Genomic DNA, 25,643 nt, shown 5'->3' with positions numbered 1-25,643 from the left:
CCCAGGACTGAGTGATGATGGACCCAGGTGATACGGGGGCGGTCCTTGGTGAGCCCCCAAGGGGAGGTGGGGCTCTCATTCAGTCTGCAGTTGCTCCTGGGGTCTCCCTCCCTCTTGCCCTTTACTCCCCGCCCCGCCACCCCCCCCCAGCTGTGCCCAGAGCATCAGCAGGGATCGCCTGAGTTACTGGAGTCCAAGGCTTGCTCTAACCTGAGGGCAGGGACCACCTCACCTCTGCTAGCAATCCTCGCCCCTTGTCTCTGGCCAGGAATGCAGAGGACTGGGGGCCTGCCCCCATAACCAAGGCAGGTATCTGAACTAGGTCAGGGTGGCTCCAGAACTTGAGAGGGGCTGAGCACTTCCTGAAAGGGTGCTGGGGCACCCTGTGTGCAGAGCCTTCAGCCCCAGTCAGCTTCCTACAGAGGCAGCTTAAAGAGGGAGGGAAACACTGTATCAGCCCTCATGGTGCACCCTCTGCTCCTCACCTGCGAGTTGGGCTGTGTGCCAGCTTAACTGGTAAGGAGCTGCAGGGGGTCACAGCTGGCAAGTGGGGCACGGCCTCCAGCTGCCTCTGTGGAGCACCACAGGAAGCCCAACAAGGCCATGTGAGCCTGAAGGGCTGGGGTGGTGATGTCTGGAGCTAAGGGCCAGCACCTCTATAGAGTGGTCATTGGAAGTCTCCAGGAGGTTTTACCTCCTTTTAGGAGAGTGAATGGTAGGAGGGTGGCTTTGGCAGCCTTGCCGAGCCTTCAGGCCTGGGAGGGAAATGGGCTTTAGACCTCAACGATTGTAATGCTAGGGAGTATGGTGTGGCTGCGCCCTCCCCGTGTCCACTGAGCCTGCAGGGCCATGCTCACCGGTGCTCCCCTTTGCTCCTTCATAGCACATCAGGACTTTGGTTACTTCTATGGCTCCAGCTACGTGGCAGCTCCAGACAGCAGCCGGACCCCCGGGCTCTCCCGGAACCGGGATGGGCTGCTGGTAGCTGAGCTCGACCTTAACCTGTGCCGGCAGATGAACGACACCTGGAACTTCAAGGTGGGTCCCCAAGTGAGCCCCTGGCCCTGGCCTGCCCTCGGTGCTGGAGCCCCTGCTACTGGGTTCCCCTTCAACCCGAGGACCAGTGGTGTAGAGCCCAGGCTTGTCTCGGCCTCCTAATGGTTCTAACCGGCGCAGCCAGGGCTAGTGTTTATGAGGTGCCATGCAGTCCAATGATGCATAGGCCTCAATAATTCTTTTTCTCTCCTGACCGAGATTCTGGGCACCTTCGTACGGATCAATCTCAACTTCGTTTGTCCAGAGAGCGGGCTGGGTCGGCTGCTGTCATCCCATCTCTGGTCCAGCACTTATCACAAAATGAATGTTCATACCTAGTTCTGCCTGTGGCCAGTTCCCAAGGTCCAGGCCGGTACAACATGGGACACAGACCATGCAAAGAAGTGAAACGTCCACCCAGCCCTGCTGCTGCTTCGCTTTGGGACCTCAAACAAGTCGCCCCTGCCCCTGGGCCTTGGTGCTCCTGTATAGAGTGAGGGTCCTCGAGCTGCCTCTTACACCCAAGGCTCTATGACATGGGAAGAGTGCAGGTGCCCGCCCTCATGGATGGGGCAGGTAGTCATGGCCTGGGACCCCTGAAAGGGCTTCAGGCTGCAAGCTTTCCTGTATTAGTATCTGGCAGTATTTCCACTGGGCACCACCACCCATTTGTCAGGAGAGGCTTGTGGGTTGCTGTGATGCTGGACAGGTTTCAGCGGAGCTTCCAGACTAAGAATAAAGGCCTGGAAACTGACTTCCAAAAGCCAGGCAGTGAAAACCCTATGGATCACAGTGGTCCGATGTGCAATAGATCATGGGGATGGCCAAGGATCGGGCAACATTTCTTTCCGTTGTACTTGGGGCCGCCATGAGTCCAGCCCATGAGAGGGCAGCTAACAATAACAACAGCATTGTTTTCACCAACTCAGCACCACTGATAAGCAAATCACACATGTGGGTGAAGGGTCTTGTTGCCAGGACTGAATGAATAGCTCTTCCTAGCAAGTCTGAGAGGGACCAGGGTTTCAGATCCGTCAGACACAGGTTCCAGGCCTGGCTCTTCATTTACCTGAGCTTGGGTTCTTGGCTGGATCCCTGTCAAACCAAGGTGCTGCTCAAGCAAAAGACTCCTGGCCCGTTTCTTCTCTTCCTGGGCTTCTCAGACTCAGGATTCCACACAGATTAGAAGTTGGAGCCAAGAACACTGGCCAATTCTTTTAATAAGGCAGTATCACCATGATACTAGAGGCCCTGGGTGGCACAAAAGGTTAAGCGCTTGGCTGCTAACCGAAAGGTTGGGGGTTCACATCCACCCAGGGGCATCTTGGAAGAAAGTTCTGGGCGATCTACTTCTGAAAGGTCATAGCCTTGAAAGCCCTGTGGGGCACAGTTCTGCTCTGGAATTGACTCAGTAGCAACTGGTTTTTTTTTTTAATCACCGCGAGCAGACTGTTTCACACTGGAAACAGACTGTTGCTTACTGGAAACTTCTTAAAAGTGAAAGAGTTCCCAGGCTGTGGTGATGGCCAAGCTCCTGTTGAGGGAATGCCAGGGGAACTCCCTGGGTGGGCTTTCCAGCCCTGCCCTCACCCACCCCCAGCCTCTCTTTGTGTCTGTGATGAGATGCCATATGGTGTGGACAGACCTCTGGACCAGATTCATGAGACCTGGTTTCAACTCCCACTGCCCTCTCTACTGGGGGTCTGCACAGGCAGAGACCGTGCCCTCCAGATGGACAGTTTGCAGAGGTCACCCGGCAGTGTGTTCGTCACCGGTCACAACAGAAGTGGTGGGGTGGGTGAGTCATCTTGGCCACAGCACTGAAACCAGCTCTGAGAGATGACACAGGGCTTGTTCCTCTGTTACGTAGTCTCTGAAAGTATCCTGTCAACCAGCCTCCTGACAAGTTTCTGTCCCACGGCTGCCCTCCAGTGGCAAGAGGTGGTAGCGAGTCAATGAGAGCACGTTTTTAAACTAAACTAAACTAAACCGAACCAGCGGCTGTGGAGTCAGTTCCAACTCAAGGCGATCCCACGTGCATCTGAGTAGAAAACTGTAGGGTTTTCAGTGGCTGACTTTTAGGAAATAGATTGCTAGGCTTTTCTTCGAGGTACCTCTGGGCGGACTTGAACCTCCAGCCTTTGGGTTAGTAGTCAAGTGCTTAACCGTCCCGTCACCCAGTGACTCCTACTTGGAAGAACAGGAGCCTCTAAAGTGTTCTGTGTTTTGCTTTCAGATGACGGGCAGGTATGAGATGTACGCACGGGAGCTTACAGCAGCTGTCAAGCCCAACTACAGCCCCAATATCGTGCAAGAGTTGCTGACCGTTAGCCCCACCCCACCCAGGGAGGGCACCTCTACCCTTAGCAGATTAGCAAGTGAGATGAGCTTAATGGATCCAAGTTCTCCCTAAAGACGGCACCATTCAGTTGAGTTCAAAATGCCCAGCCTGGGGGAGAAGGGATGGGGAACAACTGCTTCACGGGCACAGGGTCTTCTTGTGGGGTGATAGAAATGTTTTGGAACTCGATAGAAGTGATGGTTGCACATTGTGAATGTCTAAATGCCACTAAATTGTATGCTTTAAAATGGTTCATTTTATGTTACCCGAATTTCACCACAATTGAAAAGAAATTTCCAGGCACTGCTTTTGTAGGTTGACTTGGTCAGACAGCTGGCACACTCCCTGCCCAAGGTAACTCACTGTTGGCTCCTCGAGGGCCACCCAGGGGTCTGTACCCAAGTGGAAAGAGAGTGAGGCTGGTCGAGTCACCGAGCTACCAGATGGCATGGGCAGGTGGGACGGTCTTCTCATGTGTCCATTTGGCTTGGCTATAGCCCCTAGTCATTTAAACACTAACTTAGGTGCTGCTCTGAAGGTGTTTGGTAGTTGTGACTCAAATCCATAACCAGTTGATGTTACCCAAAGACCCACTGCCATCAAGTCGATTCCAACTCATAGCGACCCTATAGGACAGAGTAGAATTGCCCCGTAGAGTTTCCAAGGAGCACCTGGCGGATTCCAACTGCCAGCCTTTTGGTTAGCAGTCATAGCACTTAGCCACTACACCACCAGGGTTTCCGTTTGATGTTAAGGAAGGGAAATTATCCTAGATCATCTGGGTAGACTTTTATTCAATTAGTTGAAAGGCCTTAAGAACAGAGCTGAGGCTTCTCTGATGAAGAGGGAGCTCCACCTGCGGGGCAGCAGCAGCAGTGTCTGAGAGTTCCAGCCTAGCTTCCTGAGGGCCTCCCTGCCTGCCATGTCAAGCCTGCTAGCGGCCCCAGTCACATAAGTCAATTCCTTGGGATAAGTCTTTACATATATACATATATTCACATTAAAGACCACTACCGTCAAGTCAATTTTGACTCAGAGTGACACTACAGCACAGAGTAGAACTGCCCCCATAGGGTTTTCAAGGCTGTTAATATTTACAGAAGCCGACTGCCACATCTTTCTCCCATGGAGCAGCTGGTGGGTTCCAACTGCTGACCTTTTGGTTCACAGCCAGGCGCTTCAACCACAGCACAACCAGGGCTCCACATTACCACCATGTCTGTGTGTATATATACACATCGCCACCATACATGTGGTATACATATACATGTCACCACAACAGGAAATCTCAATTCCTTGATTCCCAGACTTCAGCCAGTTTACAGACCCATAGCCCCTTGATTAAGGGGAAGCTGGGTGCCCTTAAGGAAGGACAACACTGCCAGAAATTTATACTGTGAATCTTCCAGCCTCCCAAAGGGGCCAGTGGCCATTTACCAGGGTTACTGTGTACTGAGGAAAGGGAATAATCAGGCTTTTCAGGGATTACTGGATACTGGCTCTGAACTGACGCTAATCCCAGGAGACCCAAAATGTTATCGGTCCATTAGTCAAGAGTAGAGGCGTGTGGAGGTCAGGTTACCAATGCAGTCTTACCTCAGGTCTGTCTCACAGTGGGTCCAGTGGGTCCCTGATTTCATCATGTGGTTATTTTCCCAGTCCTGGCTGCATAATTGGAATAGACATACTCAGTAATTGGCAGAATCCCCTCATTGGTTACCTTACCTGTGGAGCGAGGGCTATTATGGTAGGAAGGGCCAAGTAGAACCCACTAGAACTGACTCCACCTCCAAAGATAGTAAACCAAAAGCAATACCACATTCTTGGACAGATTGCAGAGATTAGCACCACCATCGAGAACTTGAAGGATGCAGGGGTGGTAATTTCTACGATATCCCCGTTCATCTCACCTGTCTGGCCTGTGCAGAAAACAGATGGATCCTGGAGAATGATAGTGGATTATGACAAACTTAACTAGGTGGTGACTCCAGTTGCAGCTGTTATTCCAGATGTGGTTTCATCGCTTGGGCAAATTAACACATCCCCTGGTACCTGGTATTATGCAGCTATTGATCTGGCCGGTGCCTTTTTCTCCATCCCAGTTTCTAAAGACCACCAGAAGCAGTCTGTTTTCAGCTGGCAAGGCCAGCAATACACCCACTTTCACTGTCCTACCTCAGGAGTATATCACCTCTCCAGCCCTATGTCATAATTTAGTCCACAGAGACCTTGATTACCATCCCCTTCCACACAACGTCACAATGGTCCATTACACTGATGATATTACACCAATTGAAAAGGCTCTGTAACAGGTCCAGGCTGTTGCGCAAGCTGCTCTGCCACTTGGGTCATATGATCTGGCTGATTCAGCGATGCTTGAAGTGTCAGTGGCAGATAGCGATGCTCTTTGGCATCTTCGGCAGGCCTCTATTGGAGAGTCACAGCACAGACCCTTTGGACTTTGGAGCAAGGCCCTGTCATCCTCTACAGATAACCACTGTCCTTTTGAGAAACTACATTTTTGTCTGGTTACTGGGCCTTAGTATAGACTGACCATTTAACCATGGGCCACCAAATTACATTGTGACCTAAGCTGCCCATCATGAACTGGGTGTTGTCTGACCCACAAAGTCATAAAGTTGGACATACACAGCAGCGGTCCACCATCAAATGGAAGATGGTATATACAAGATCAGGCCCTGAAGACACAAGTAAGTTCTGTTAGGAAGTGGGCCAAATGCCCATGGCCCCTACTCCTCCTACATTACCTTTTCTCCCCCAGCCTGCACCTGTGGCCTCATGGGAAGTTCCCTACGACTAGTTGACTGATCAAGAGAAAACAAGGGACTGATTTACAGATGGTTCTACACAGTATGCAGACGTCACCTGCATACTGGAAAGCCGCAGCACTGCAGCCCCTTTCTGTTGCATCCCTGAAGGACAGTAGTGAAGGGATGTCCTCCCAGTGGACAGAACTTTGAGCAGTGCATCTGCTTGTTCATTTTTCCTGGAAGGTGAAATGGGTGATAGAATTCTCACCTTCCACGCAGGAGACCTGGGTTGGATTCCCAGCCAGTGCACGTCATGCACAGCCACTACCTGTCAGTGGAGGCTTATGTGTTGCTGTGATGCTGAACAGGTTTCAGTGGAGTTTCCAGACTAAGATTAGGAAGAAGGGCCTGGCAATCTCCTTCTGAAAATCAGCCAATGAAAACCCTGTGAGTTCGATCTGCAACAGATCGTGGACATTTGGTTCCATTGTGCCTGGGGTTGCTGTGAGTCGGGAGCTGACTCAATGGCAGCTAACAACAACAACAACAAGAGTCTATATCAATTAATGGGCTACGGCCAATGGTTTGGCTGGATGATCAGAGTTTGGAAGGAACATGATTGGAAAATTGGTGACAAGGAGGTCTCGGGAAGAGAGATGCAGATATCTCTTTGGGCAAAGAATGTGAAGATATCTGTGTCCCCTGTGAATGTTCACCAGAGGGTGACCTCAGAAGAGGAGGATTTTAATTATCAGGTGGATAGGATGACTCATTCCGTAGGTAACAGTCAGCTTCCTTCCCCAGACACTCTGTCATTGCCTGATGGGCTCATGAACAGAGTGGTCACGGAACAGGGGTGGAGCTTATGCATGGCTCAACTACATGGGCTTGCTCTCACCAAGCCCAGTTTGACTACAGTCGCTGCTGATTGCTCAATCTGCTAGTAGCAGAGACCAACACTGGGCGCTCGATATGGCACCACTCCCCAGGGTAATCAGCCAGATACCTGGTAGCAGGTTGCTTGTATTGGACAGCTTCCATCTTGAGAGGAGCAACATTTCATTCTTACTAGAATAGACACTTACTTTCCCTGAACACAGTGATTCTGCCAAAACTTCAGTCCTTGGACTTACAGAATGCTCTATCCAGCAGAATGCTGTATTCCACACAGCATTGCCTCAGTCAACAAACTCACTCCACAGCAAATGAAATTCAGCAACGGGCCCACATTTATGGAATTCATAGGTCTCACCATGTTCCCAATCATGCTGAAGCAGCTGGCTTGATAGAATGGTGCAATGGCCATTTGCCGTGTGATAGATCACTGTTGTGTGTGGCCTTTCTAGCCATGGTCTAGTAACTCCTACCCAGGTGATTGGGTGGGAATGTGTGATAGGGTAACTGTAGCCCACCAAGGGGATTGGTCAGTTTTGCCATCCATCTGGGCTTGAAATAAGTCACCCCAGAGGTGGGAGAGAGAAGAGCCCACCACCACCAAGGAAAGAGAGACTGGCAGCAGAGACCTGGCAGTAGGAGATAGCACGGTAGGCTTTCCGGCCAACGGAGAGAGAAAGCTAAGTGACTTTGGGCAAAGACTGAGGGCCAGGGAGAGTTATACCTCCAAGCACAACTGGAAAGAGGCTGCCCTGATGGAAGAACTCTATTCTATCTGGCGAGGTCCATGTGTATAGTTGCCATTCATGTTGGTAAAAAAAGGTATTTGCAATGAAGAAGTCGTTGGTCTTGCAAAATGCTATTATTTGATCTCCAGCATTGTTTCTATCACCAAGGCTATATTTTGCAATTAATGATCCTTCTTTGTTTTCAACTTTTGCATTGCAATCACCAGTAATTATCAATGCATTCTGATTGCATGTTTGATCAATTTCAGACCACAGAAGCTGATAAAAATCTTCAGGTTCTTCATCTTTGGCCTTAGTGGTTGGTGCATAAATTTGAATACTAGTCTTATTAGCTGGGCTTCCTTGTAGGCATATGGATATTATTCTATCAGTGACAGCATTGTACTTCAGGATAGATCTTGAAATGTTCTTCTGGACGATGAATGCATCACCATTCCTCTTCAAGTTGTCATTCCTGGCATAGTAGACTATATGATTGTCTGGTTCAAAATATCCAACACCAGTCCCTTTCAGCTCACTAATGCCTAGGATATCAATGTTTATGCATTCTGTTTCATTTTTGACAACTTCCAATTTTCCTAGATTCATATTTCGTACATTCCAGGTTCCTATTATTAATGGATGTTTTTAGCTGTTTCTTCTCATTTTGAGTTGTGCCACATCAGCAAATGAAGGTCCCGAAAGCATGACTTCATCCACATCATTAAGGTCGACTCTACTTTGAGGAGGCAGCTCTTCCCCAGTCATCTTTTGAGTGCCTTCCAACCTGGGGGGCTCATCTCCTGGCACTATATCAGACAGTGTTCCGCTGCTATTCATAAGGTGTTCACTGGATAATGCTTTTCAGAAGTAGACTGCCAGGTCCTTCTGCCTAGTTTGTCTTAGTCTGGAAGCTCAGCTTAAACTGTCCTCCATGGGTGGCCCTGCTGGTATCTGAACACTGGTGGCACAGCTTCCAACATCACAGCAACACACAAGCCTCCACAGTACGACAAACTGATAGACACATGGAGGACCCCAATTATAGTAAGGAAATATTTTACATAAAATTTAGATAAATGAGGGAAAATACGGTATAGTAGTTGATTTTTTTTTTTTTTTTTTTGGCTAGAATGTGGTTCCTAGTTGCCTGATCAAGCATGGTTTAGATGTTACTGTGAAGGTATTTTGTAGGTGTGATTAACATTAAAATCAGTTAGCTTTAAACAAAGGTGATTACTCCCTATAATGCTGAAGGCCTTAAGAACAAAAACCGAGGTTTCCCAGAAAAGAAAGAATTTTGCCTCAAGGCTGTAACATATAATTTCTGAGTTTCCAGCCTGCTGGCCTACCCTACAAACTTTGGACTTACCAGCCCCCACAATCATGTGAAACAATTACTTAAAATAAATCTGTATCTCTATTGCCATAGCTAGAGTCCCTGGGTGGTGCAAACAGTTAAGCTCTTGACTACTAATTGAGAGGTTGGTGGTTCAAACCCACCCGGAGGCACCTTGAAAAACGGGCATGGTGATCTGCTTTCAAAAGGTTACAGCCTTGAAAATCCAGTGGAGCAGTTCTACTCTGCACACATGGGGTCGCCATGAGTCAGAACTGACTTGACAGCATTGACAGCAACTAACGACACCATCATATCTATATCTGTATCTATCCTATTTGCTGTGTTTCTCTGGAGAACACTGACTGATACATATGGAGAAGGGAAAAAAATATTCTCTAGTCCTCCAACCCAGAGATAAACCATAGATAGACCTTTTGGTTAGCAGCTGTAGTTCTTAACCACTACACCACCAGGGTTTCCAAGAGATAAACTATAGTTAACATTTTGTCATATTTCCCTTTCTAATCTTTCTTTATGCCTATTTTAACATAGTTGGGATCATAATGCATGTATATAATTATGTGGTATTCCCCTTTGTTTCACAATATAATGTGAGCTTTCCCTATATCGTAAAAATGATTTTAAAGTATTTTTACCAGCTATATAATGTTCCACATGTGAAGAGACCCTTATTTTTTTTATCCTTCTACATTGTACATTGTGATTTATTTATTTACATGTTTGTGTGTTTATGCATTGCTATTACAAATGATGCTGGTATGAACATTCTTATGACTAAATTAGGCTTATTTCTGTTGTTTTATTTAGAATAAGAAACCCAGTTGCCTTTGAAGCAACTCTGACTCATGGCAACCCCATGTGTGTCAGAGCAGAACTGTGCTCCATAAGGTTTTCAGTGGCTGATTTTTTGGAAGTAGATGGCCAGGTCTTTGTTCCGAGGTACCTCTGAGTGGACTGGAACCTCCAACCTTTCAGTTAGCAGCCGAGTGTGTTAACTGTTTGCACCACCCAGGGATAGGTTCCAAGAAATGGAATTCACTGTTTAAAATGCATGAACTTCACATCAGAAACTGTGAAGAATCTGAGATTTTACACTATTTGCAAGCCCACAAGTTAGCCTGCCACAGTTTCATGGATGCTGGCAGCAGACATGACACTCCTCAGGTAGAGACAAAGAGGAGTTTATTACAGCAGTGGTAGTAGCCAGAGTATCAGCATTTTTTTGTACCAGCTCCCCAAGCTACAATTTCCATACAACAACACCAAGAAGCAACTCCTGCAAATGCAGTGGATTGCATTAAGGAGAGGGACTCTGAGCTTAGGGAGTCCGAATCTTTTATACTAGACAGGAAGCATGTCTGCCCTTTGCTCTAAAGGGAGACATCTCCCAGGGTCGCAAACACACACACTTTATACTCCAGAGGGAGGCACTGTCTCTGGCTTCCAAGACTGTTTGCTGTGCAAACATCCTTGAAAAGATAGTCCAGAACTAAGGCCTTCACAGTTTCAGCTCTCAAGATGTGCAGAAATGTTAGACCCATGGAAAATTGTCTCCCATCAACATCCGTCTGTCATTTCTACACCATCCTGGCTTCTGGCAATTTCTGCATGAGTACACCACTCCAACAGCGACTCTGATTAATCTGATCAGGAGAGGCTCGGACCAAATCAGTTTAATTTGTCTCACAGCATTTAGTTAATTCAGTTCAAGTTAAGCAGCAGGATGAAGCCAACCTTAAGCATTGGCCTCAGTCCTGCCTCCCAGGATCCTGGACCCGACAGGCTGAATCCATCCCCTAAATTATCAAGGCCTACCGTGGAAAGCAGGTGGCTTTCTCAAATATTGAACTTTCTACTTGGCCCAAGTGGTTAAGCCAGGTAGAACTGGACACATGAAATATTGCACAATCTCTACTTCGGCTCACAAGGAGGAAGTCTAGGGCAAGTCTATCACCTATAACACTCCTGCCAATGAGTTGAGGCTGACCTGAATGTCTTCCAGGGTCACAGTGGGATCATTGGTCACTCCAGCTACAGTTAGGGACAAATTTTCCATCACTCTAATTGGTGGCTCCCATTATAGGGATAACTGTCCACAGGGTGCACAGAAATAATGAGTCAGTTATCTCTCCAGAAAGCTCCCCTGAGTAACAAAAAACAAAACAAAAACAAATCTGTTGTTGCTGAGTCGGTTTTGACTCACAGCAACACCATGTGTTAAGAATAGATCTGCTCCATAAGGTTTTCTTGGCTGTAATCTTTTATAGAGGCAGACCACAGGTCTTTCGTCCATGGTGCCACTTGTGGATTTGAACCACCAACCTTTAGGTTAGTAGTCTACTACTACTACTTTAGGTTAGTAGTCAAGTGCAAACTGTTCCATTTGCGCCAGCCAGGGACTTTTGAGTAACCTAGGGTAGCCTCATTTTAGGGAGATCTTCACAGTTGTCTAAGGGCTACATGATCTATTGATGGTGTTTGCTAAACACTTGAAGGTCTGTCATGACCACCCCTAAGATGGAAGTCAGTGCTTTTGGGAGGGAAGGCAGACTTTGCTGTCAATCTTAAGGTGCTTGCAAGAGTTGGGAGGGCTGCACCAGGGCATTTTCTTTCATAAAGAAGTCTCCAGGGGTATTTCTGAAAGATCGTTACTGCCCCTCCCTCCCAATCACCAGGGGTCTAAGGTGTTTCCTATCCAGGTGCCAAAGGTGTTGCTTCCATTTCCTTCACTGCAGCAAAATCAGCTATAATGTTACCTTCTTTCCAGTCATCCCTTACATCCAGACCTTTTGTTTAGAAGGGTCAGGTGCAAGAGGGACAACGAGACCAAATTATGTTCTCCTTTGTCCCATATAGGCCATTGAACATACTCAGTAAGCAGTGAACTTACCCAAGTGGTCCTTATGATCTAAGACCATGTCAGTGTAACAGGAGAATCCAGGTGGCTGAGCCAGAATTAAGTTTTAAGCCCTTAGCCACCTTTTGTTTGGGCTTCCACCTGGAGGGTATGCCAACCAGGCTGGCCTGGGGTTGCTGATAGAGAAAATAAAGAAGCAACATGCCCAGGAATATTCAGGAGAGAATCCTAAATTTTCAAAATAGATCTTTGTAACCCTTCCACCCCTTTCACCCAGATCATTACCCAGTAAGCAGTCTTTCTAGAGACAGCTACATTCAGTGACCAAACTGCTTTACTTAAAGTGTGTGGACCAGGAGGAGTTGAAGGAGGGAGAGTCAGAAATCTTTTTTGTGTTGATTTTTGAGGAGGCCATTCCAATGCTCATCAATACCAGAGGCCTACGAATGGCAGGGAGTGTGGAAGGGCCATTGAATACTTTGACTATCAGCCTGTTGAGTGGCTATTGTGGTAAAAGGCACATCATTATCAGACTGCAAATGGCCCGGGAAGTAAAAAACATGGCACATGTTAGTTTTAAAGGCAACAAAGGAGTAGCCACAGTTGGAAGATTGGACTGGACCAGCAACATTAACTGAAAAAGTGTCAATGGTCGTGAGGCACCCCCAATAGCTCTGAGAGGAAGTCAAAGGTCCAATATTGTCAGTCTGCCAGGGCACTGTGGAAGGTGACCTTCACTGAGAGATAAATATGCCAACTTTTGAAAGGAATCACAAGTCTGGCATGCAGTGGTAGCCTCTGCATCTTTTATTTTGTGTCCAGGCCACAATAGTGGAGATGTTGAAATACACAGTACATTAATGGATCCAGGTGGCAAGCTGGGTAGTGCGGGCTCCATTATCAGCTCTGTTCCAGTTGGTATCAGAACATAGGCTGTCATCATGAGCATCTACATGAGTGATCCAGACAGTTAGACCACTGCCACAGTTTGTCTCCACAGTTCGTGCCCCCAAGACAGGTATCGTAATCTGATATTTTGAGGTTTTCTAAGTGGCAGACCAACTAGGCCATTGGTAACATTCCAAGAGTCAGTAAAAATATAACTGGGTTCATCAAGGGTGTTAATGGCCAGAGCTATGAGAATGGCCTTGAGTTCTGCCTACTGAGCAAAGAACTCACATCTGTTTTCAGTTCTGCATACCTGGGTGTTGAAGTTGAACAGCTATAGCAGTGGGCACCATCAGATTTTAGCTTAGTCAAACCATCAGTGACCCTGGCCCAGGCAGTCAGGGAAACCACTGTGAATTGAGGTCCCCATTGAGTCAGTGGCTTTGTTTCAGGTGGTGGAGTGGAGGATAAAGTTTCCCCCAGAAGGGTAGCTGCCAATTTTTTTATGTAAAGCTGAGATGCTACTAGGGTCAGGCTAGCAACATTTTTTTTTTTTTATTGTAGTAAAAAATATATAACAAAAAAATTGTCATTTTACAACCCAAAACCCATGTTGTCATTTTTTGTCTGACTCATAGTGACTCTATAGGACAGAGCAGAACTGCCCCATAGAGTTTCCAAGGAGCGCCTGGCAGATTCGAACTGCCAGCCTTTTGGTTAGCAGCTGTAGTTCTTAACCACTGAGCCACCAGGGTTTCCATTTTAGCCATTGTTAAAGATACTACTCAGTGGCATTAATTACATTCACCATGTGCAACCATCACCACTATCCATTTCCCAAAAGTTTTTCATCACCCAAATAGTTGGGGGTCGACTTGACAGCAGCTAACAACAACCTTAATGCTGCCCCATTGTCATTATATTAAGTTTTTGCCCAGTTTTAACATAAGAGTTTTCCAAGGCGATGGGGCTAACTGCAAGAACTATTGATGCATGTCATTTTCTACTAACGGCCTGTGAGAGTCTCACCCTTCTCCCAGAAAGTCATATATCCGTCAGCATCCCATCCTCTTGGGAAATGACTATGGGTTATGCTTGCACAACATGATTAATGTACACCTGAAAAATGTTGAATTGGCAAATGTGTTGTATATGTTTTTACAATAACAATTTTAAAAAAGGAGGCGGGGCCAAGATGGCAGAGTAGTCAGATGCTTCTAGTGATCCCTCTTAAAACAAAGACACCCCCCCAAAAAGTGAAATGATTATATATATGACAAGCTACGATCCCTGAAAATCAAAGGCAAAGTTAGAAAACGGACTGAGCAGCAGGGGGAGGGAGAAACAGTTCAGAAGCGGTGAGGAGCTGCTGGACCTGAATCACCAAGAACCCTCAGGCCCCACTCCTTGGAGCGACTGTGGCAGGCCTAGTGGTAGCATTCCAGACATGGTTGCCTCAGGGAGAAACAGCGAACCGCACAGCCTACTCACACATCCAGAGCTAGAGAATAATGGTGCTCTCGGTAAAAGCTAGGTACTTGAGTTTATTTTACCACGCCCCTAGCCTCCAGGCTGGCTTCAGTGGCTGTCAATTTACCTGGGCCCAAGATAGGTCCTGCTGAGCGTTCTGACCCATTCTCCTGGCCTTGGAGAAGAAATAAGTTCACAATTGAGGGAAAAGATAATCTGTTAGCTCCACTAAGCTGGGGAGCTCAGGACAGAAGCGGTTCCTGTCCAGGCACAAATAGTCCGCGGACTTTGAATACCTTTCAGCCCTGCGTGGATCTTTGTGGGCCAATTTCAGGAGAATATGCCCTTGTTGGCAGACTGCAACTGTTTCAGCTGTGCAGTAGAGAGGTGGGTGTTTGATGTTTGACAATTCTTTGCCTATTAAACAGGGTCCTCTCCTACCCACATCAGGGGCCTAAGGACTAGTGGCTCCACCCACGTTACCGACCCACCCACCACAGGGGTCCAAGGAAAAGTGGTACTTCCCAGTCCTTACAACCAAAACTCTTGAGCACTCATGGTCCAGCTGCAGAACCCACCCATCTGTCTGCTCTAGGGAACAGGGACACGCTTTCCTCACAGACACTCAGGGGATGGTTGTAAGCCCCTGGCCTTGTTCTTAGAGTGACCCCCTGCTGCAACCAAATACCTGTGCCTACACCTATCACCCCTGCCTCTCTAAGACTGTAGGACAGAGCCTGTACCACACACTTGATGACCAACTACCTGGACACCTGAGCTGAATCCATACAAGAAAAGTGAATGGACTCCTAGGCTCGTATACCTGGTAACAGCGCTAGCCATCTGGTGACAGGATGGCTAAGGTAAGGCAAAAATAATCAAGCCAGCTCACTCAAGCAGCCTATTGGGCATATCAAAACAAAGGCAAAAATAATCAAGCCAGCTCACTCAAGCAGCCTATTGGGCATATCAAAACAAAACAAAGTGAAAAGCAAGGATACAATAAGCAAACATAAACTAATACAGTAACTTATAGATGGCTCAGGGACAACAGTCAATATCAAATCACATTAAGAAGCAGACCATGATCACTTCGACAAACTCTCAAAACAAGGAACCCAGGAATCTTCCAGATGAAAGTGTCTTCCTGGAATTACTAGATGCAGAATACAAAAGATTAATATACAGAACTCTTCAACACATCAGGAACGAAATGAGGCAAAACACAGAACAAGCAAAGGAACACACAGATAAAGCAGTTGAAGAAATTAAAAAGGTTATTGAAGAACATAATGAAAAATTTAATAGGCTGCAAGAATCCATAGAGAGATATCAATCAGAAATTCAGAAGATTAACAATAAAATTACAGAATTAGACAACTCAGTAGAAACTCAGAGGAGCAGAACTGAGGAACTGGAAGGCAGAATTAGTGAGACTGAAGATAAAACACTTGGCAACCATGTATTAGAAGAAAAGTCAAGATAAAAGAATTAAAAAAAATGAAGAAACCCTAAGAATCACATGGGACTCTATCAAAAGAAATAACCTACGAGTGATTGGAGTACCAGAACAGGGAGGGATAACAGAAAATACGGAGAGAATTTTTGAAGATTTGTTGGCAGAAAACCTCCCTGATATTGTGAAAGATGAGAAGTTATCTATCCAAGATGCTCATCGAACTCCACATAAGGTTTATCTCAAAAGAAAGTCACGAAGACATATTATAATCAAACTTGCCAAAGCAAAGATAAAGAGAGAATTTTAAGAGTGGCTTAGGGGTAGACAAAAAGTCACCTACAAAGAAGAGTCAACAAGAATAAGCTTGGACTACTCGGCAGAAACCATGCAGGCAAGAAGGCAATGGGATGACTTATATAAAGCATTGAAGGAAAAAAGTTGCCAGCCAAGAATCATTCATCCAGCAAAACTGTCCATCAAATATGAAGGCAAAATTAGAACATTTCCAGATAAACAGAAGTTTAGGGAATTCGTAAAAACCAAACAAAACTACAAGAGATACTAAAGGGAGTTCCCTGGTTAGAAAATCAATAATATCAGATATCAACCCAAGACTAGGACACAGGACAGAGCAACCAGATGTCAAACCCAGGTAGGGAAATCTCAAAAATAAATCAAGATAAAAAAAATGCTCAAAACAGGGAAACAGTGATGTCATTATGTAAAAGAAGCCAACATTAAAACAATAAAGAGGGACTAAGAAATGTAGTCATAGATCTTTCATATAGAGAGGAAGTCAAGGCAATATAAAGACATAAAAGTTAGGTTTAAACTTAGAAAAAATAGTGGTAAATATTAAGGTAACCACAAAGGAGACTAACAGTCCTACTCATTAAAATAAAATACAAGAAAAAAATACTCAGCAAAAACAAAATCAACAGCAATGAATAAGAGGAATAGACAATATATAAAAATAAAGTACTCAGCACAAAAAATTAAGTGGGAAAAAGAAACTGTCAACAACACACACACAAAAAAAAATCAAAATGACACCACTAAACTCATACCTATCCATAATTACGCTGAATATAAATGGACTAAATGCAGCAATAAACAGACAGAGTGGCAGAATGGATAAAAAAACATGATCCATTTATATACTGCCTATAAGAGACATGCCTTAGACTTAGAGACACAAACAAACTAAAACTCAAAGGATAGAAAAAAGTATATCAAGCAAACAACAATCAGAAAAGAGCAGGAGTGGCAATATTAATTTCTGACAAAATAGACTTTAAAGTTGAATCCACCACAAAGGATAAGGAAGGACACTATATAATGATTAAAGGAACAATATACCAGGAGGATATAACCCATATTAAATATTTATTCACCCAGTGACAGGGCTGCAAGATACATAAAACAAACTCTAACAGCATTGAAAAGTGAGATAGACAGCTCCACAATTATATTAGGAGACTTCAACACACCACTTTCAGTGAAGGACAGATCATCAAGAAAGCTCAATAAAGACACGGAAGATCTAATGACAGAATCAACCAACTTGACCTCTGGACATATACAGAACACTCCACCCAACAGCAGCCAAGTATCCTAGTGCACAGGGAACATTCTCTAGGAGAGACCACATATGAGGTCATAAAGCAAGCCTTAACAGAATCCAAAACATCGAAATACTACAAAGCATCTTCTCCAACCATAAGGCCATAAAAGTAGAAATCAATAACAGAAAAAGCAGGGAAAAGAAATCAAACATTTGGAAACTGAACAATACCCTGCTCAAAAAATACTGGATTATAGAAGACATTAAGGATGGAATAAAGAAATTCATAGAATCCCATGAGAATGAAAACACTTCCTATCAGAGCCTTTGGGACACAGCGAAAGCAGCCCTCAGAGGTCAATTTATATCAATAAGTGCACACACACGAAAAGAAGAAAGGGCCAAAATCAAAGAGTTATCCCTACAACTTGAACAAATAGAAAGAGAGCAACAAAAGAAACCCCCAGGCACCAGAAAAAAGCAAGTAATAAAAATTAGACAAAAATTCAATGAAATATGGAACAGAAAAACAATTGAGTTAACAAGATCAAAGTCTGGTTCTTTGAAAAAATTAACAAAATTGGTAAATCATTGGGCAAACTGACAAAAGAAAAACAGGAGAGGAAGCAAATAACCCAAATAAGGAATGAGATGAGCGATATCACAACAGACCCAACTGAAATTAAAAGAATTATATCAGATTACTATGAAAAATTATACTCTAACAAATTTTAAAACCTAGAAGAAATGGGTGAATTTCTAGAAACACACTACCTACCTACACTAATACAAACAGAGGTAGAACAACTAAATAAACCCATAACAAAAGAAGAGATTGAAAAGGTAATTAAAAAACTTCCCCCACTCCACAAAAAAACCCTGCCCCTGATGGCTTCACTGGAGAGTTCTACCAAACTTTCAGAGAAGAGTTAACATACCTACTACTAAAGGTATTTCAGAGCATAGAAAAGGAAGAAATACTCCCAGACTCATTCTATGAAGCCAGTATATCCCCGATACTGAAACCAGGTAAAGACAAGACACCACAAAAAAAGAAAATTACAGACCTATATCCCTCATGAACTTAGACACAAAAATCCTCAACAATATTCAAGCCAATAGAATTCAACAACATACCAAAAAAATAATTCACCATGACCAAGTGGGATTCATACCAGGTATGCAGGGATGGTTTGACATTAGAAAAACACTTAATGTAATCCATCACATAAATAAAACAAAAGACAAGATCTTATCAATTGATGCAGATAAGCCATTTAACAATGTCCAACACCCATTCATGATAAAAACTCTCAGCAAAAGAGGAATACAAGGAAAATTCCTCAACATAATAAAGGCCATTTATACAAAGCAAACAGCCAACATCATCCTAAATGTGTAAAGAGCCTGAAAGCATTCGCCTTGAGATCAGGAACCAGACAAGGATGCCCTTTATCACCATTCTTATTCGACATTGTGCTGGAAGTCCTAGCCAGAGCAATTAGGCTAGATAGGGAAATAAAGGGCATCCAGATTGGTAAGAAAGAAGTAAACGTCTATCTATTTGCAGATGATATGATCTTATACACAGAAAACCCTAAAGAATCCTCAAGAAAACTACTGAAACTAAGAGTTCAGCAGAGTATCAGGATACAAGGCAATCATACAAAAATCCATTTGATTCCTCTATACCAACAAAAAGAACGTCGAAGAGGAAATCACCAAATCAATACCATTTATAGTAGCCCCCAAGAAGGTAAAATACTTAGGAATAAATCTTACCAAAGATGTAAAAGACCTATACAAAGAAAACTACACGATACTAATGCAAGAAACCAAAAGAGACCTACAGAAGTGGAAAAAAATACCTTGCTCATGGATAGGAAGACTCAACATTGTAAAAATGTCTATTCTACCCAAAGCGATCTATAGATAACAATGCAATTCCGATCCAAATTCCAATGACATTTTTTAATGAGATGGAGAAACAAATCACCAACTTCATATGGAAGGGAAGGAGGCCCCGGATAAGTAAAGCATTACTGAAACAGAAGAACAAAGTGGGAGATCTCACACTACCTAATTTTACAACCTATTATACTGCCACAGTAGCCAAAACGGCCTGGTACTGGTACAACAGATACATAGACGAATGGAACAGAATTGAGAATCTAGACATAAATCCATCCACATATGAGCAGCTGATATTTGACAGAGGCCCAAAATCAGTTAAATGGGGAAAAGAAAATTTCTTTAACAAATGGTGCTGGCATAACTGTATATCCATCTGCAAAAAAATGAAACAAGACCCATACCTCACACCATGCACAAAAACTAACTCAAAATGGATCAAAGACCTAAATATAAAATCTAAAATGATAAAGATCATGGAAGATGAAATAGGGACAATGCTAGGAGCCCTAATACATGGCATGAGCAGTATATAAAACATTACTAACAATGCACAAACACCAGAATAGAAACTAGATAACTGGGAGCTCCTAAAAAATCAAACACCTGTGCTCATTGAAAGACTTCACCAAGAGAGTAAAAAGATTACGTACAGACTGGGGAAAAGGTTTTAGCTATGACATTTCTGATCAGTGTCTGAGCTCTCAAATCTACATTATACTGCAAAAACTCAACAACAAAAACACAAAAAACCGACTGCCCTGAAAGGAAACACAACAGAGAGCCCCTGAGGGAGCAGGAGAACAGTGGGATGCAGACCCCAAATTCATGTAAAAAGACCAGACTTAATGGTCTGACTGAGACTAGAAGGACCCCAGAGGTCATGGTCCGCAGACCTTCTGTTAGCCCTAGATAGGAACCATTCCCAAAGCCAACTCTTCAGACAGGGATTGGACTGGACTATGGGATAGAAAATGATACTGGTGAAGAGTGAGCTTCTTGGATCAAGTAGACACATGAGACTATGTGGGGAGCTCCTCTCTGGAGAAGAGATGAGAGGGCAGAGGGGGTCAGAAGCTGGCCGAATGGACACGAAAATAGAGAGTGGAGTGAAAGAGTGAGCTGTCTCATAGAGGGAGAGCAATTAGGAGTATATAGCAAGGTGTATATAAGTTTTTATATGAGAGACTGACTTGATTTGTAAACTTTCACTTAAAGCACAATAAAAAAAAAGACAACCCAATTAAAAAATGGGTAAATGATATGAACAGGCATTTCACTAAAGAAGACATTTCAGGTAGCTAACAGATACATGAGGACATGCTCACGATCATTAGCCATTAGAGAAATGCAAATCAAAACTACAGTGAGATTCCATCTCACTCCGACAACGCTGGCATTAATCCAAAAAACACAAAATAATATTGGAGAGGTTGGGGAGAGACTGGAACACTTACACACTGCGTGGGAATACAAAATGGTACAACCACTTTGGAAATCAATTTGGTGCTTCCTTAAAAAGCTAGAAATAGAACTACCATACAATCCAGCAATCCTACTTCTTGGAATATATCCTAGAGAAATAAGAGCCTTTACACGAACAGATATATGCACACACATTCATTGCAGCACTGTTTACCACAGCAAAAAGATGGAAGCAACCAAGGTGCCCATCAATGAATGAATGGAAAATAAATTATGGTATATTCACACAATGGACTAGTACATATCAGTAAAGAACAATGATAGATCTGTGAAATATTTCATAACATGGAGAAATCTGGAAGGCATTATGCTGAGTGAAATTAGTCAGTTGCAAAAGGACAACTTGTATGAGACCGCTATTATAAGAACTCAAGAAATAGTTTAAACATAGAAGAAAATATTCTTTGATGGTTACAAGAGTGGGGAGGGAGAGGGAGGAGGGGTTATTCAATAATTAGATAGTAGACAAGAACTATTTTAGGTGAAGGGAAAGACAACACACAATACAGGATGGGTCAGCACAACTGGACTAAACCAAAAGCAAAGAAGTTTCCTGAATAAACTGAACACTTCGAAGGCCAGCATAGCAGGGGTGGGGGTTTGGGGACCATGGTTTCAGGGGACATCTAGGTCAATTGGCATAATAAAATCTATTAAGAAAACATTCTGCATCCCACTGTGGAGAGTGGCGTCTGGGGTCTTAAACACTAGCAAGCAGCCATCTAAGATGCATCAATTGGTCTCAACCCACGTGGAGCAAAGGAGAATGAAGAACACCAAAGACACAATGTAATTATGACCCCAACAGACAGAAAGGGCCACATAATCAGAGACTACATCAGCCTGAGACCAGAAGAACTAAATGGTACCCAGCTATAACTGATGACTGCCCTAACAAGGAACACAATAGAGAACCCCCGAGGGAGCAGGAGAGCAGTGGGATGCAGACCCCAAATTATCATAGAAACACCAGACTTAATGGTCTGACTGAGACTAGCAGGACCCCAGAGGCCATGGTCCCCAGACCTTCTGTTAGCCCAAGACAGGAACCAATCCCAAATCTAACTCTTCAGATAGGGATTGGATTGGACTATAGCATAGAAAATGATACTGGTGAGGAGTGAGCTTCTTGGATCAAGTAGACACATGAAACTATGTGGGCAGCTCCTGTCTGGAGGGGAGATGAGAAGGCAGAGGGGGACAAAAAGCTGCCTGAATGGACACAAAAATACAGGGTGGAGAGGAGTGTGCTGTCTTATTAGGGGAGAGCAACTAGGAGTATATAGCAAGGTGTATATAAATTTTTGTATGAGAAACTGACTTGAGTTGTAAACTTGCACTTAAAAAAAAAAATTTTTTTTTTGCAATAAAATTTTAAAAAAAGGCATCCCAGCCTGGTCGCCGAAACTGTCAAGAACCATGAAGTATCTGAGATTTCACCCTTATCAAAAGCTCACAAGTTAGCCTGCCATAGTTTCATGGATGTTGGTAGAAGATACAAAACTTCTGGGTCAGAGACAATGGACAGTTTTTTACAGCAATAGCTGTTGCCAGAGAATCAGCATTTTCTTGCCTGGTTTCCCAAGCTCCATCTCCAAAGGGTAACACAAACAGGGCCAGGTGACAACCGAATTTCAATGGGTTGTGTTATAAAAAAGAAAGCCTGAGTTTAAAGAACCACCCTGGTGGTGTAGTGGTTAAGAGCTACAGCTGTTAACCAAAAGGTTGGCAGTTTGAGTTCACTAGGCGCTCCTTGGAAACTGTATGGGGCAGTTCTACTGTGTCCTATTCAACGGCAATGGGTTTTTTACGGTTCTTAAATCATTTATAGTGGGCAGTATGCCTGCCTGTCTTTTTTTTTTTTTTTTTTTTTTTTTGCTTCAAAGGTGGACACTATTACTCTCTTCCAGGGCTGTAAGCAAACCTTCCCTTTGCTCCAGAAGAAGACACCATCTCTATCTTCCTAGGCTGTTTGCTATACAAACACCTTTAAAGAGAGAGTTCAGAACAAAGGCAATCGGTGCCTCTGCTTGTGAATGAAACGTGCAGAAATGCAGAGCCCTGTCGGGGAATTGTCTCCCAATAGCACAGTGCTAAATTACACTGTGAAAAACAGTCTCCGTTTACCCTTCCACCAGTCCTGGTGGGAGAAAGTGTCTGCTGAATTTTGCATGACATCAAAGGCTCAAATGCAACCTCCCCTATAAGGGTGGCTGTTTTGGAAAGTACAGGAAAGCCACTGAGACAGGAGTTGTTAAAAACGCTGTAGGCTTAGAATCCAAGGCATTGGGTTCAAGTCCCAGCTCTGCCTCCTAACCCACTCTGGGTTTCACATCTGGGCCAGACAGGGATAATCCCTGCCCTGCCTACCATTCACATTTACTGAGCACCCACTAGGGGTCAGGTACCAGGGCTGCCTCAGTGGAGACAGGATGATGTGGTTGAGTAGGGATGGGGGCGGATGGGTGGAGGTGCCCCTTCAGAAAGTGGTGACATTTGAGCAGAACCCTGAGGGAGGGGGCAGGAGAACAGCAGGTGCAAAAACCCTGAGGAAGGAAAGGACTTTGGCAGATGAGAGGCGGGCACCAAGAGGAGACCAGCTTGGCTGCCCCATGGGCCTGCGTGAGGCTGGAGTGAGATGTAGCTCTGAGACACTCCCCAGGGCTGTGGGAAGCGCCCCCCCCCCCCCCCCCCCGCCAAGGAAATCACAAGGACTCTGGGCAGATCCTCGGGGAGCAGATTTTAGGGCAGGCAGCTGGGAGAGGTAGAGGAGTGAGGCTGTGGGGCAGGAGAGAGTGAAGAAGCCCTGGAAGGGCCTCTAGTCTGGGCCAGGGGCATCTCTGCCTCTTCATTTCCTGTGTTGAGTTTTTTCCACGAGCACTCACAGCCATACAGGTCCACTCCTCAGCCCTTGGGAACCAGCAGCTCAGCAGGATGATGCCTTAGTCTCTTCCTGGTTTTCTCATTTCTGTTGAGGCTGGAGGGAGGAGCGAGTCTGTGATGTGGGTGCCCAGATGCCATGGGGGTAGGTCAGATGGGACAAGCTGGCAGTAGGGCAGGACACATGATCTTCTAGGGGATTGCAGCCACTTGCCAGTTTTCCACCTGGAGGCAGGCCCCGGGGGCCAGCGCAGCCAAGCTCCAGAGCTGAGTTTGCATTCTGGCACCATCTCAGCCTGACAGGATCTCTGGGGGTAGCTCTGACCATGGCTGGGCCAAGGGTTGGGCAAGCAGCAGGGGTGGATATGGGGCTGGCTTTGGCTTGCCAAGTGATGACCTTGGGCTGGTGGCTGCCCCTCTCTGGGCTCTGGTCTGCACCCCAGGCAGATCAGTGGTCACCCAAGTGTCAGTGTATTTCACGGAACTCCAGTGTTACACACACACAAAAGGACTCTGCAGCTAGGGGAGCCCTGGATGGATGGAGGTTACACAGAGCCGTTCCGACATGACCTAAACCTCCTGGGGGGACAGTGGCATGCACTGTGTGCCAAGCTCACCTGCTGGGGACACCCATTTGCACAGAACTTCTTACTGGTGTTCTGAAAGACATGTCTTGGGGGGTGCTAGGCCATATGGTCTTCAGGCCTTTCTAGCTCTGCTCAGAGATTTAAAACCCTGAGCCCCCCACTGACTGTTGTGGTAGACAGCCTTTAAGGTGACCCCAGTGATGACGGCCTTGTGGTGTTCATGCCTAGTGTAATCCCCAGTGTGCACTGGACTTGGTGATTTGCTGTCAACAACAGATGCTGCAGAAGTGAGAGGCTGTCACCTCTATGACGAGGTGGCTTCTGTCCTGGGCATTCACTGGCTTTCTCACAGGCCACCAGCTGTCACACAATGAGGACACCTAGTCAGCCTGTGGCCAACAGCCCCAAGAGCTTAGGGGAGATCCTCCAGCCCCAGCCAGGCTTATGAAGTAGCCACAGCCCCAGCTGATGGCTCAAGCTAAGCCACACCCAGACACAATGAGATGACAGATGTGCTGTTTGGGTGATGTGTTGTGCATCAGTAGATAACTAAAACATCTCACAATGGTCCACAGTCCATGTGTGTCTGGCTGTACGTATATAAGCACTGATAACATGTGGAATCTACCCCTCTGCCTAGACAATGGCCCAGTGTGGCTCCCTCGGGCACTGGTGGCCTTTGGGGATCCGAGGGTGGCCTCAGGAGGTGCTGTGCAGAGGTGGGCTCATGAGGTGACTAGGAATGGGGGTACCACCCCCTACTACAGAGCACTACCAAGGTGGGGTGGCATGTGTATTCCCACCCCAGGAGCGGCTGGTCCTGGTGTGTCATCTGGGCTTAGATCTCTGTTCTGGCCTGGCCCTCAGCTCCCAGTGAGACCCCTCTCTGGAGTTCTCTCCTGTTGCGCCATCCCACGCTGCATGCTCTGGACAGCCTACTCCACCTAGGGCTCACCAGCCACCCACTCTTGTCCCTCCTGCCTCAACACTCCCTGATGCTGTCATTTTTCTCCCACCATCAGGTTTAGGCTGTGCCCATTCAGTGTGGGGCCCTTGCTCCTGAGGCTTGAGCTGAAGTCAGAGAGGCATGTTCATGCTTTGCTGGCCACAGGCAGGACGCTCATTTTGCTGCCTGGTATCCTACTATAGCTGGGGGCTTGCATGGCCTCCCTGGCGGGGTCAATGCCCAGTGTCTACAGGGCTGCTCTTCAGTTTGGAGTAGCATCCAAGACCTCAGCCAGAACTCCTAATACAGTAAAACCTGCAGAAGCCAAAACCTGTGTGTCATGGATTGCAATATGTGCCCCAAAAATGTGTGTATTAACTAGGTTAGGCCATGATTCCCGGTATTGTGTGGTTGTCCTCCATTTAATTGCAATTTTACGTTGAGAGGATTAGGGTGGGATTGTA

The 25,643-nt window shown here is 45.5% G+C and overlaps 1 protein-coding gene across 2 annotated transcripts in view; it reads left to right on the top strand.

The window, feature by feature from the left end:
* Positions 1-3,835, top strand: part of UPB1 (beta-ureidopropionase 1) — a 42,973-nt gene extending 39,138 nt beyond the window's left edge. For both annotated transcript variants that reach the window (XM_049865412.1, XM_049865413.1), the window contains exons 9-10: positions 884-1,038; positions 3,272-3,835. In XM_049865412.1, the coding sequence (XP_049721369.1) occupies positions 884-1,038; positions 3,272-3,448 (332 nt within the window). In that variant the 3' untranslated portion in view covers positions 3,449-3,835. The remainder of the gene's footprint in view (positions 1-883; positions 1,039-3,271) is intronic.
* Positions 3,836-25,643: the final 21,808 nt, after the last annotated feature.

This window comes from Elephas maximus, chromosome 22 (genome assembly GCF_024166365.1).
Source record: "Elephas maximus indicus isolate mEleMax1 chromosome 22, mEleMax1 primary haplotype, whole genome shotgun sequence".
NCBI lineage: Eukaryota > Metazoa > Chordata > Mammalia > Proboscidea > Elephantidae > Elephas > Elephas maximus.
Note: the sequence above shows the minus strand (reverse complement) of the source record. Positions and strands in the feature narration are given on the sequence as shown.